Below are 12,279 nucleotides of genomic sequence, written 5' to 3'. Positions count from 1 at the left end.
GCAGTATCTTCCCTGCCCAGCGCTCTGGCCGTGGTGTCCCACTGGGCTGCTCCGTTGGCTGCAGGGACTGGACTTTTCCAGGGTCTGTGCGGCATTTTGGCACCTCTGCAGTAGCCTCCGGGCTAGCTGGGCAGCTAAGCTCTCGGAGCAGAGCATCAGCACCCAGGGCATGGCGGGTGTGCGTTCCCTTGCCAGCCCCACAAACCTCCTTGCTGCCTCCTGTACCAGCACAATGATGATGGCTAGAAACACTTTCTGTGGGAAGTTTTTCCCCTCTTATTTGGGAGAACTATCCTTTTAAGACTGGCACTTGTCCACCAGTCCCCAGATGGCTTTCTGGTGGCATGCACCAGCAGACACTGCTGTCTCTGTATTACAAGAGCAGCGCTTCTATTGATACAAATAACTTTTCATAGTTCCCAACAATGACGTTTGTCCCGCTGCAAACACAGAAGCTCATGGCTGTCCCCAGGAAGCTGTCTTACCCTGTCCAGTCTGATTTTTTGTTATTGTCCCCGGGAATAACAGCCCAGCATACACCAAAGGGACCGATGGCTCAGAACTGTAATAAATCCCCTTCTGGTCTGCAGGACAATGAATACGGGAGGGGGTGTGTGTGTATCTGTGTGTATCGCCAGTTCCTGAAAACAGAATCGTCATGGAACAGGTTGGGTGTGCAGGGACCTTAGAGCCCACCCAGTCCCACGATGCCTCGCTCAGGGGGATGTGCTGTTTCAGGATGAGGAAGCCACAGCCCTCTGAGCCATGCAGAAATTCTGGGGAGAAAGGGCTCTTGCACCCATCCCACCGCACCCCACGCCAGTGTCTTACCCCGGATTGGGAGCTGGAGCTGGACAGGAGGCAAAGGGCTGGGTGCAGAGGGCTGAGACCTCCGAGGAAAGGCGGAGCAGCAGAGGAATTGTCTCACCAGAAATGGTCTGTTCCTAGGGAGCAAGTCTCAAGACTGTGAGCGAGTACCTGTCTGCTCCCTGCTTTTCACTTGTTTATCCTTCCTGCAGCTTCAGCGTGGAAAACCAGTGATGGGTGAATGGTGCGTGTGACGTGTTTATTGCAGCTTTTATTCTCTGACGTGAAGTCCCTGTTGCAAATACCAATCATGGTTGCTTTTTGCAAAATCGATGCCCTTGCAGGTGAACAGCAAGTCTGATTGTATTTCTTGGTTTACCAGAGATAAATCAACCTGGTCAATAATAACAAACAGCTCACGCTGCATTTTTGCTTTTTCATACCCAGCAGTTCAGGAGCCTGGGCTTCACTAGTTTAAGGTTTCATCTTGTCTTTGACGTACCCAGGGATAAACCCGGCTGTAGCATCACTGCGCAGCTGCTTCCTGACCTGTGGTTCCATCCCCACTGGTTTCCATGTGCATGTGAAAAGGCTCCCACAGCCACCGCCTCCGCCGGCTCCTTCCTGCTCCGTATGAGCGAATCTACAGCTAACAGCCTGCTTTTCCTACGGAAAGGGCAAACGTACCCCTTTCTTCTGCTCTTCTTGTGACAAACCTGCCCTGCCTCCCCCCAGGCTTTTGGGGATGCAGCGTGCAGAGCAGCTTTCCATCATTGCTGTTAGTACATTTGTGCAGGCAGACCATTGCCAAGGCTGATCAAATTCCTATTATCTGGATCTCTTAATCCTTGGATGTTATTCTTGGCTACATTTGAGTTTTAATCATTATGTCCCTTTTCATCCATAAAGATTAAATTGAAAGAGTCCTCAGCTAATTTCTGTGTAGTTCCTTTTGAAGCAGGCTTATTATTTTATGTACTGGCAAGGGAGCTGGTTTTTCTCTGGGAAAATCTCATTAAGCTTTCAGCATTCCTGTCTGGAAAACCTTTCCAGCATCAGCCCCTTTGCCTGCACCGTACTGCTGGGAGCCTGCGGGATCCAAAAGTCAGTGCTGTCCCCAGTCCTTGTCACCTCAAGCTTACCGTGGGACGTGTAGAGGTGAGCTGCAGCCGTGCCCGCAGCTGACAGTCTCCCAGCACTGATGCTGGGGGGGTGGATGCCAAATACAGGCAGTGACTTGGGCTAGGGAAGCCTTAGCAAACTTGGCTGGGGGCGGGCAACTGCAGCCTCAGGCAGGCACCCAGCTTGCTGCATGGGGCTGCTTTTGTGGGACACTTTGGGAGTATTTCTGATCTCCTTTAAAGATTCAGTACACCCACTCGGAGGAAACATTGCAATACAAACCTTTCTTTGTTGAAATGAGCTAGTTGGTTGTAAATTTTATTTTTTTAGCAGAGAAAAGTCAGGTTTAGGCAGTTGCCTGGATTGAAACACGTCAACTCATACAAGGAAACCTTGTTAGCATTTTAAACAGAAATGAAAAGTTTAAATTCTGAAAGTGTGAGGACACATGGTGACCTCAGGCAGGATTCCCACCATGCAAACTGTGCTTTGGGCCTATTGGGTCCCCAGCTCTGTGGGGGAGGTGCCAGCGTGGTGTGCTCCTCAGCGTGATGCTCCCCAGGGGCTCTCAGAGATGACAGCAGCACGTGGTAGCAAAATGGTTGATCTGCTGCTACTTGGGTTCACAGTGCGCTTTGGTTGGTTGGGCTAGAGTTAATTCTCTTCACAGTAGCTAGTACCAGGCTGTGTTTTGGATGTGTGCTGAGGGGAACGTTGATAACACACTGATGGTTTGGTTGTTGCCAAGCAATGTGTACATCAAGCCAAGGACCTTCTCAGTGTCTCACACTGCCCTTCTGTCCCCAGCTGCTTCTCTACATGGAGCTGGGAGGGGACACAGCGTGGACAGCTGACCCCAGCTGACCAAAGGGACATCTCATGCTGTCACACCTCATGCTCGGTCTATAAACTAGGGGAGTTGGCTCGGGGTTCTGTCAGGGCTCTCGCAGGTGCTCTGACTCTCACTGCTCGGGGACTGGCTGGGCATCAGTCAGGTGGTGGTGAACAGTTGTATCGTTTGGGGTTTTTTCCCATTGCAGTTTTCCTTTTCATTACATATTATTGTCATTAGTAATAGTAATATTTTTATCACTATTTTTATTTTGTTTACATGTTATTAGTATTGTTGGCATAATTATTTAATTTATTTTTCATTATTAAACTGTTCTTATCTCAACCCATAAGTTCTCTTATCTTGTTCCTCCGATTCTCTCCCCATTTCACTGGGGCAGGACTGGGCAGGGGAGTGAGCGGCTGTGTGGTGCTTGGTTGCTGCCTGGCCCACGAGACACACAGGGGCCTGGGGAGCGTGAGCGCAGGGTACCGCACTACTCCATGCTGTTACGATCCGCTGTCCCCCAGAAAATCAGCTGCTGGGCCTATGCTTCTCCTGGCATGCCTCTAATGACACTTCTGCCTTTCCACTGACATCTGTCGAAAACCTTAGTTTTGTTTTCTGTAAGCAAACAGAAATGCTTGTAGCCCTTGTCTGTCAAAAATAACCCTTCTGATTTCAATTATTTTCAGAAATCCCTGCATTGTTCAAATTGTTATTTGTCTGACACTCAAATGCAAGCATTAAGAGCTTGTATTATGCTACTTCGCATTTCCTCCGGTTGTGAAGCAGCCTGACCCCACCTACCGCATCTATCGTTGTAGTGTGTCGCTTAAGAAAGGGATTGTAATCTGCAGAAATGTTCCATTCACCCCAGCAGGTAAAATTCAGTGCTGGTGGCTACAGGCTGCCCTGGTTTTTATCAATAAAGAAAGAGGGTTTTTTTAAGACCTCCATTGTAGAACCAGCCCTGAGGTACTGCATCTTCTTACACAAAGAGCAAGAATCTTAAATGCTACGAACAGCTACTCCTGTACACAGGGTTTTCAGGCAATATCTGTAAAATCTTATTTATTACTATTTCTTTGACCTACCAAACACTTTTTTTTTTTTATAGAGGCTTCAAGGCTGCAAAGTCAAGCACCGGCTGAGAAACAACAGAATTAAGACTGTTTGTGCTACCTTGGTTTGGTCATCTACTACCAGGATTATCTCTCCTCCATGTACCTTTTTCCCTAAATCTCACCTTCCACGCTGTTACTCTGACCTGATGGGGATTTGCAGTGGCTGCTTGTCCTACTTGCTTTCCCTGACTCTCAGCAGCTTTGCCTGGTTATTCCCAAACTCCAGCCATGGCTCCAGGGTGCTCTCAGCCCTCTCCCAGCCTCATATCCCATTTATAAATCCCCCCAGGCAGCTGCCTCCCTCTGCTCTTTTCTCCCTAATGGATGTGGGGTTTTGCCCTTAGAATTCAAACTAAGCTGTTCTGTTATTGTTGTTGTTATTACTGTTAATGTTATTATCATTATTATAACATGTTACTACTGTTATTTTATTATTAAAGCTGCCCTGCGCTGTCGAGCCCCTGTTCTCGTGCTTGGAGAGGGAGTCGTGCTGCTCTGGTGTGGTGTTGGCGATGAGTCGGGATGAATGAGCCAATGCACTGAAGGCCATCGTCCAGAAAGGTTGTTACCCACGTTAAGAAGGTTTGTATTAACGAGGTTGGAAATATTGTTCCAAATTTGAGGTTTCTGTGGGCTTTTCATACTATAAATTAAACGGATCTGTAAAACAAGGGTTTGCTTCAAACAGGTATTATAGCGACAGGTAAAAATAAATCCAAGTAGGTCTTTGAGCTGAGAAATCCACGTTGTCTGTTCAGGGCAGAGTTTTATCTAAGCAAGTCGAAGTTTTCCAGTGAAAATTTTTTCCATCAGATTTCACATCCTTTAGATGTACCTGTTGCTGTAAAATTCCCAATCTGTTCTGCCATTTGCTCCGAAACAATGAAACCACGCTCTCCTGGGGTCAGTACTTGGCCCGAGTGTTGTCCAAGAACTTTGTAGGAAGTTGGAGCCTTTACGCCCCTGGATTGCACCCCTCTGCTGTCACTGCAGCCTTCGGGATCCTCCACTTCTCTGGATGTTAGTTCGATCCTCCTCTCCTCTGTGGGCATATCCTTTGTGTTATTTAATGCATTATCAACCTGGGCTATGGAAGGTGTCCCTGCCCATGGCAGGGGGTGGCGCTGGGGGGGCTTTAAGTTCCCTCCCAACGCAAACCATCCCATGGTTCTATGATACGAATGCTGTGTATGTTGGGTCAACTTTTGCCTGGTTCTCCACTGTTTAACAGAAAGAATATACTTGTCTCATGTTTATTTCCTTCAATTTAACTCAAAACCTCTTGGGGTGAACGAAATGCCAATGTTGCTAGCAGACCTAGACAAACCTCTCCAGATCTGAGTTGCTGCTTTGGTGGCAGGGTGCACACTTCTGTAAGGAGAGCTGCTGTCGCCTCTGTGCGAGCTCTGCCTCCCTCTGTAGCTTCTTGCTGTCGCATTGCTTTTATTGTTTTCACCATGAGTTTCTGAAAAGTATCTGTAGGAAACCAAACATTGCTGTTCTGAAGACTCCATTTTAGAGAACACAAGTATTCTGCCTATGCTCCTTTTCCCAGCGTTTGTGTTTCCAAGCCGGGATGGTGCTTGGACACCCCTCCTGAACACCCTCATCCTCTGCTCTGCGTGAATTCCCCCGCAAATGGAGGGACAGTGGTTGCTGATTTACATGTCTGGCTCTAGACAGACGTAAACCAGAACGGCATTGCACACCAGTCCCGGACTACTGAGTCCAGGGAAGAGCCGCTTCAGCTGGCTGAGTCCTACCCTGCGCGTTCTGGAAGCGCCTCGTGCCTCGCCGTGCCCTTGGAGGGTATTGCGTCGCCTGCGCTGACGGCGGTTCTGTCATTTCCCTCCTTCCAGGCCGGTAGGAAAATGTAGTGGGCCGGAGGCAAGGACGAGAAGCCCGGAGCGAGCGCTGGGACGAGGGCCTCCGGGCGGGACGGCCCTCCCTGCCACGCGGCCTCACCATGTCCAAGAAGGGCTCCAGCAGCCGAGCGAGGGGGGAGAAGCCGGACGCCTTGGCCGCCTTGCAGGCTGCCAACGAAGAGCTCAGGGCCAAGCTCACCGAAATCCAGATAGAGCTCCAGCAAGAAAAGAGTAAGGTGTGCGCCTTTTCCTTTCCTTCCCCCTTCGTCCCAAGCCTGGTGTTGCTGCCCCTTTGTCTGCCTGGCTACAGCTTTCTCTAGTAAACATTCACCGGCGTGCGGATGGCGTTGAGGGGTGTGTTGGTCAGAAATCCCCTTTGCTGATGCTTCTTTTTCACATCTACACTCATTTCACTTGGATTTTATGCTCGAAATCCTTCAGACTGGCTGCTTACAATTTCCAGATGTTCGGGAATAGGTCTCAGCTCTGCCTCCTGCTCCGACTGCCGAAGCTCAAGGAGCCACAGTCCCACCCTGGGGGGCAGCTGGTGGGGGGTCACACCACCTCTCAGTGAGGGCATGACAAATGCATTTGCTTTTCCCTAATCCCCCAGGTTAGTTTCTGCTGGTAAACTTTGGGGTTCTTTTGTTCAGAACGCTAACAGATGTGCATTACCATGCAGGGACAGAAGGATGTTCTGCAGTTTTCCGCCAATTTGCATCATTATTGGGCATTGTAGACTGTGGATCCAATTTTTAAGGAAGCTTCTAAGGGGAGTGCGTGTGTGTGTCTATACGTGTATGCATAAAAAATCAGAACATCTATGAAACCTTGTGCTGTGAAGCAGCGCTTTTTTGTTTTAAGAGTGAGGACCCCGTTTTCCTTCTCCCTGTCCTCCCCAGGCACTTCTGGTCATGGCTTCCTTCTGAGTTTATGGCATGGGTTTAAACTGAAGCATTGTTTAACCCCTCTGTGGTCAGACCCAGTTAGTTATTTGGAATTAATAATGCATTGCTTGAAAAGCACCTGATGAAGTGCGGTTGTCAGGGGCTTCACAAGAGCTTGCCGGTCAGACCCAGTTAGTTATTTGGAATTAATAATGCATTGCTTGAAAAGCACCTGATGAAGTGCAGTTGTTTCACAGGAGCTTGCCCAGAGCTTGCTGTGTCTTGCACATGCCCGTGCGCACGGCGCAGTCTGGATCTGTGTGCCGGAGTGTTCCCAATGCTGGCCTGGCATCTGGTCCCTCATGTATTCCTTTGAGGATGTGGTGTGGGATTTCCTGTAGACGTCCAGCTGCAAAAGTGAGGACGCGGGCTTAGCCCACGAGACACTGGCTAATCCCTACATGTGTATCACTGTAAACATCAGCCTGTTCCTAGCACCTGTTCCACACCTCCCCCTACTTTCTGGGCACACGCTCCTGTAGGGTTTGGGTACGGGTGGTTAGTTCCCTTGGGATTTTTACTTTTTGCATATATTTATTACACTTCTCCTGAATTAACTCATGCTTTTTAGGACACTGAATCGGGCAAGTTAAGGAGACCCTAAGATTGCCAGGGATGCTGATTTCATTGGAAAATAGAATATGATGCTAAGATCAGCCCTGGCGTCTGGGCTTTGATCCTCAATATCAATAACTTTCAGAATGGCAGTGATACTTTCTCTTTTTCTAGGTATGCAGATTTTTCTGCTAACGCTGATCTCCAGTGAAAGAAAACAAATTGTTCTACAATCTTTTCAGCACATTTGTCTGGGTTCTTTTTCTTATTGTCACCAATTCCTTAGCAGAATTCCCAAAGTTCTCCGTAATGTCAGGGTTTTTTCTTCACACCCGCACAGCTTGGTTCTGCAGTGCTCTCGTTTGCGAGGCAGGCTTGGGCGGCGTCTTAGCAAGGAAACCTTAGTGTGTCAACTGAGGAAATCCCATCTTTATGAAACAGGATTGACCTGGCCGTTTTTCTCACTAACCACGTCAGTAATCAGTGACAATGTAGTGCACATCCACTCAAATTCAGCATTTAAATACGTTCACGGTCTGTTCTGATAGGAGAGACAGAGCAAGCAGATGGGCGCTGCCTGCCTCTGAAGGAACCTGCCCAAACCCAAGGAGAGGGTCAGCTACCCAAACGCTGCCGTACGTGCCGGGAATGTCTTGTGGTGCAATTCCTGCCCTTAGGGCTTTCGCCCTGGGGCACGGACATGAGACGTTAAGGTCCAATATTGTCAAGTGATAGGTATCATTTTTAGATAGTGTCGTAATTTGTGTTAATCATTCTGCTGAGTAAAAGTATTTTTTGTTATTTTCCTTGTAGGTCAGCAAGTTAGAAAGAGAGAAAAATCAGGAGGTTAAGCAAATCAAAGAGCACGAACAGCATAAAAGTACAGTGGTGGTAACAGAGCTCAAAGTCAAACTTCATGAAGAGAAAATGAAGGAGCTCCAAGCTGTGCGAGAAGCACTTTTGAGACAGCACGAAGCTGAACTACTTAGAGTAATAAAAATTAAAGATAATGAAATCCAAAGACTCCAGACCCTTCTCAACGCTGTACGCGATGGGGCTCCTGACAAGGTGAAAACGGTGCTGTTCACGGAGGCCAAGGAGGAGGCCAAGAAGGGGTTTGAAGTGGAGAAAATTAAAATGCAGCAGGAGATTTCGGAGCTGAAGGGCGCTAAGAAACAAGTGGAAGAGGCTTTAACTATGGTCATCCAAGCTGACAAAATTAAAGCTGCGGAGATAAGGAGCGTGTATCACCTGCACCAAGAGGAAATCAGCCGGATTAAGAGGGAGTGTGAGAGAGAAATTCGTAGGCTGGTACGTGTTGCTATCTGCATTTATGTTTTTACTAACACTTATGCTACTGGTCGTAAATGAACGTTCAGTGCTCGACCCAGATGAGTGGATAAGGATGAGCATTCAAACGCCTAGAGCTTGCTTCAAATCTGGTTTATGTTTACTGGTAGAGATGTCAAAATGTTTGTAAATGATTGGGATGCTTTGTGAGGAACTTCTTTATCCATGTCAATGCCTACTAATGTTGTTCACATTTCAGGTATCAGGAAGAGGCCTTGGGTTACCAAGTGGTACGGGGAATTCTACAAAACAATTGTGTTTCTTGGCCCACGCCTCTGTTTCCCCACCATTTGTTCCTTGCTGATCCACCTTGGTCTTTGCTAGTTCCTGTAAACATCCCAGAATGAGCTACACAATCCCAAAATGTTCTTTCTTGTGCATCCCATAGTGTGTCCTACACCCTGTAGGCAATGACCCCTCCTGCAAGGTGTTGAAGGGGTACCCTCCGTGGCTTTACCCCAGGACGGGCGTTGGTGCTCCAACTTTAGTGCCCCTGAGAGGCGATGCAGCGGTGTCCCGACCTCAGAGGGCTGCTGGGATCGCTCACCCGTCGTTGCTCAGCTCTCCTCGCTGCGGCTTTGTGCTGACGAGCCTTCGGTCGCCAAAGGGAACCGTTTGAGCCCCAGCTGCATCCATTGCCATCCCTAAGGCAATAGCTACATGCTTATGGCTTCGGGGTGTTCCTGCCGTGTGTTGGGAAACTTGTTGGGGGGGTTAAAAAGGATCATGTTGCTTGGAAAAGGGGAGAATTCCCTGGGAAGGGTGCTCTCTCCAAGAGGGAAGCCTTTGCACGGGAGCCCGGCAGGCCACCAGTGCTCTCTGGGTGCCACTTCGGACACGATTCCCCGTGTGGTGAGCGCGGAGCTGATATACAGGGCTGTATCCCTTGACTGTTGCTGCCGTTCCCGTGGATATGGGAACGAACATAACACCCGTGATGCATATGCTGGGTCTTGTCTCAGTGTTTATTTGCTTTTTTTCTGTTTGCCACACTTTTTTATATCACTCAGCATCTCAGGATAAACTCATCCATGGCTCTTCTAAGTCATTATCCAAATCCTAACAGTCGAAATCCGAACAGGGTACAGCATCGCCTGTGTCCCAACGAGCTGAGGCGACTGACAGCGGCTGACACACCGCGCGCTGCTCCCATGGTCACTGGGGTGTTGCGTACCCTTTATTTACCCACCCCTTCTCTCAAACTTGAGGGTTTTAAGGGTTTTTAAAATTTTTTTAAAATTTTATTTTTATGCAGATGATATTAAGATCACTCATAACCAGCTGATCTATTGATACCGTTCAAAGACCCTGCAGGGTGAGTACTTTCTCTGAACCCACCCTACCGGGTGCCTCGATTGCACACAGGCTGGAGGGATGGCTGAGGTACATCCGACATAAACCTGCTGCGTTGCGTGGAAAGTCCACGCTAATGGCCTCTACTACAGGAGCTGTAAAACAGATCTGTTCCTGGCTGTAAGGAATAGAGTGGGTTGATGCGTTTCCTAAATTGCCTGGGAAAATCAGACCTTTTTTTTTTTTTTTTGATTCCTGCTTGGATCAGATTATCTAACTGTGCTAATTAAATTACATGATGCCATTGTTTTACCAAGCCCTGAGTGCTTCCGGAAGGACTTTAAGTACCCTCAGCTCCACTGACTCGGCTGTAATTGATTTCAGTGGGAGCATTTGGCTCCTGGCACCTTGCGGGGGGAAGGCTGGTGCCATAAAAGCTCTCCTCTCTGTGAAGAGGAGGCAGTTCTCCCAACACTTAAACTATTACTGAAAACCAGTGCTTTTTTCCCTTTTTTAGACTGGGTCCATCAATAAAGCCCGTACAGTGACCCTCACTGGGGCTGGATGAGAGGGGGGAATGCAGAGCAGCCCAGCGGGAGCGGGTCGGTCCACGCGCAGAGCGGTGGGACTGCACCTTCGCGTCACGGCTCTGGCAGGCATCCAGCTCTGACTTGTTCAGGGAATCGCACCAGGATTCTAAAAACTCTCTGGTTTGTGGACGATGCAGCATTTAGCCATTTTCATTGGGGGGGAAGTAACCTTCGAGCAAGTTGTAATGTCGCACCTAGAAAAGTACTGCTTTTCCAGTCAGAACAGAGAAAGACAAGTTGTGCCCATTCATGCGGAGTTTTGCAATGATGTGAAGCCCTTTAACATAATTTTTTGAAGTTTTTTATCTCTGGTAGGTCCAGTTTTTCACTTCCAAGTCAAGTACAACTATGCAGACTTAGCACATGGAAAATATTTCCTTACATAGTCAAAGATTGTTTTAAAAAGGTGTCTTAGTACGAATCCATTATTCTCGTTTCAAATTAAAACTACTTTTTCTTTATGGGACAAACAGGAGACTTTTGGAAAAATGTTATATGGCCTTTGAAGTAATAGATATGGTAGGAATCATAGAATCACAGAATTGTTTGGGTTGGAAAAGACCTTTCAGCCCACCCAGCCCAACCGTTACCCCAGCACTGCCCAGCCCCCACTAACCATGTCCCTGAGCACCTCGTCCACACGGCTCTGAAACCCCTCCCGGGATGGGGACTCCCCCCTCCCTGAGCAGCCCCTTCCCACCATGACAGCCCTTTCTGGGAAGGAATTTCTGGGCACATGTTGGCTCATATTCAGCTGCTGTCGATCAACCCTCCCATGTCCTTCCCCCCCCGGTCAGCTTCCCACCCCTCGTCCGCAATCCTGGAGCATTGCAGGGGGATGTTGTGGCCCAAGGGCAGGACCTGGCACTGGGCCTGCCTGACCCTCACACGGTGGCCTCTGTCCATGGCCCCAGCCTGTCCAGCCCCCTCTGCAGAGCATCCTGCCCTCACGCATTATGCAAAATTGTGCAGCCATCACCTTTCCTTCAGGCAAGTTGGAGTTTTAGTTCTCAGCATCTTCCTCTCTGGTCGGATTTGGCCAAGGGAGATGTGGGCTGTGTACGCTCAGGCTTTGAAAACAGCTAGCTCTACTGAGAATCTTTCTGTTTTGTTGACTTACTATGACTTTAAATTGTCACATCGAGCCAAATCCAGTGCCAGTCAACAAACTTGGCTGGGCAAAAACGGGTAACGTTTGTCTGCCTGGCAGTTCCTGGTGAGTGATGTGTCACTGGGACGAAGGCAATTGCACTTATTTCTTTGAGAGTCTTAAGGAAACTGGGGCGGGAGGGCGAACGTGACCCCCACTGCATGTGGGACAGAGGTCCTCTTCTGCCACCCTGCGCACCTGAACCCCATCCCTCAGGGTGACCCCACCGGGGGTGCGACCCCGTCTCCTGTTGTCAGCCTGGGTGATGGGGGCTGCTCCGTCACCCCCCAGTCCGGGGGCTGGGGCAGGTCTCCTCGTGTGTCCTAATTGCTGGCCCTGACCCCCTGCCCGTGGGGAAACGGCTTTGTCAGGGAACGGCTCCAGCTGGGCAGGGCCCTCTCGGCTCCTTGGGACCCCCAGCCCGGGAGCGCCCAGCCTTTATCCACCCCACGCTGGGAGCTTCAAAGGCAGATTTCTGGGGCGTGCGGTCACGCTTCCGACATCCTCTGTGAATCTGCAGAGCTGCAGAGGCCCAGGGAACGTCCGTCGCAAGGAGAAATTTTCCAACTGGGGAACCTACGGGTTGATTTTACAACCATGATGGAAATTAACACATTTATAAAGAATCACACGGCTTAAAA

At 49.1% G+C, this 12,279-nt stretch overlaps 1 protein-coding gene across 1 annotated transcript; it reads left to right on the top strand.

The window, feature by feature from the left end:
- Nucleotides 1-5,854: 5,854 nt before the first annotated feature.
- LOC104503424 (janus kinase and microtubule-interacting protein 3-like) lies at nucleotides 5,855-8,566 on the top strand (the record flags this gene model as incomplete). Its single annotated transcript, XM_010147630.1, has 2 exons — nucleotides 5,855-5,989; nucleotides 8,069-8,566. Coding segments are annotated over exons 1-2 (633 nt in total), but the record flags the coding sequence as incomplete, so codon positions are not given.
- Nucleotides 8,567-12,279: the final 3,713 nt, after the last annotated feature.

The sequence above is a fragment of the Eurypyga helias genome, unplaced genomic scaffold (assembly GCF_000690775.1).
Source record: "Eurypyga helias isolate BGI_N326 unplaced genomic scaffold, ASM69077v1 scaffold11972, whole genome shotgun sequence".
Classification (NCBI taxonomy): domain Eukaryota; kingdom Metazoa; phylum Chordata; class Aves; order Eurypygiformes; family Eurypygidae; genus Eurypyga; species Eurypyga helias.
The sequence above is the reverse complement of the archived record's forward strand: the minus strand, read 5'-3'. Positions and strand labels throughout refer to the sequence as shown.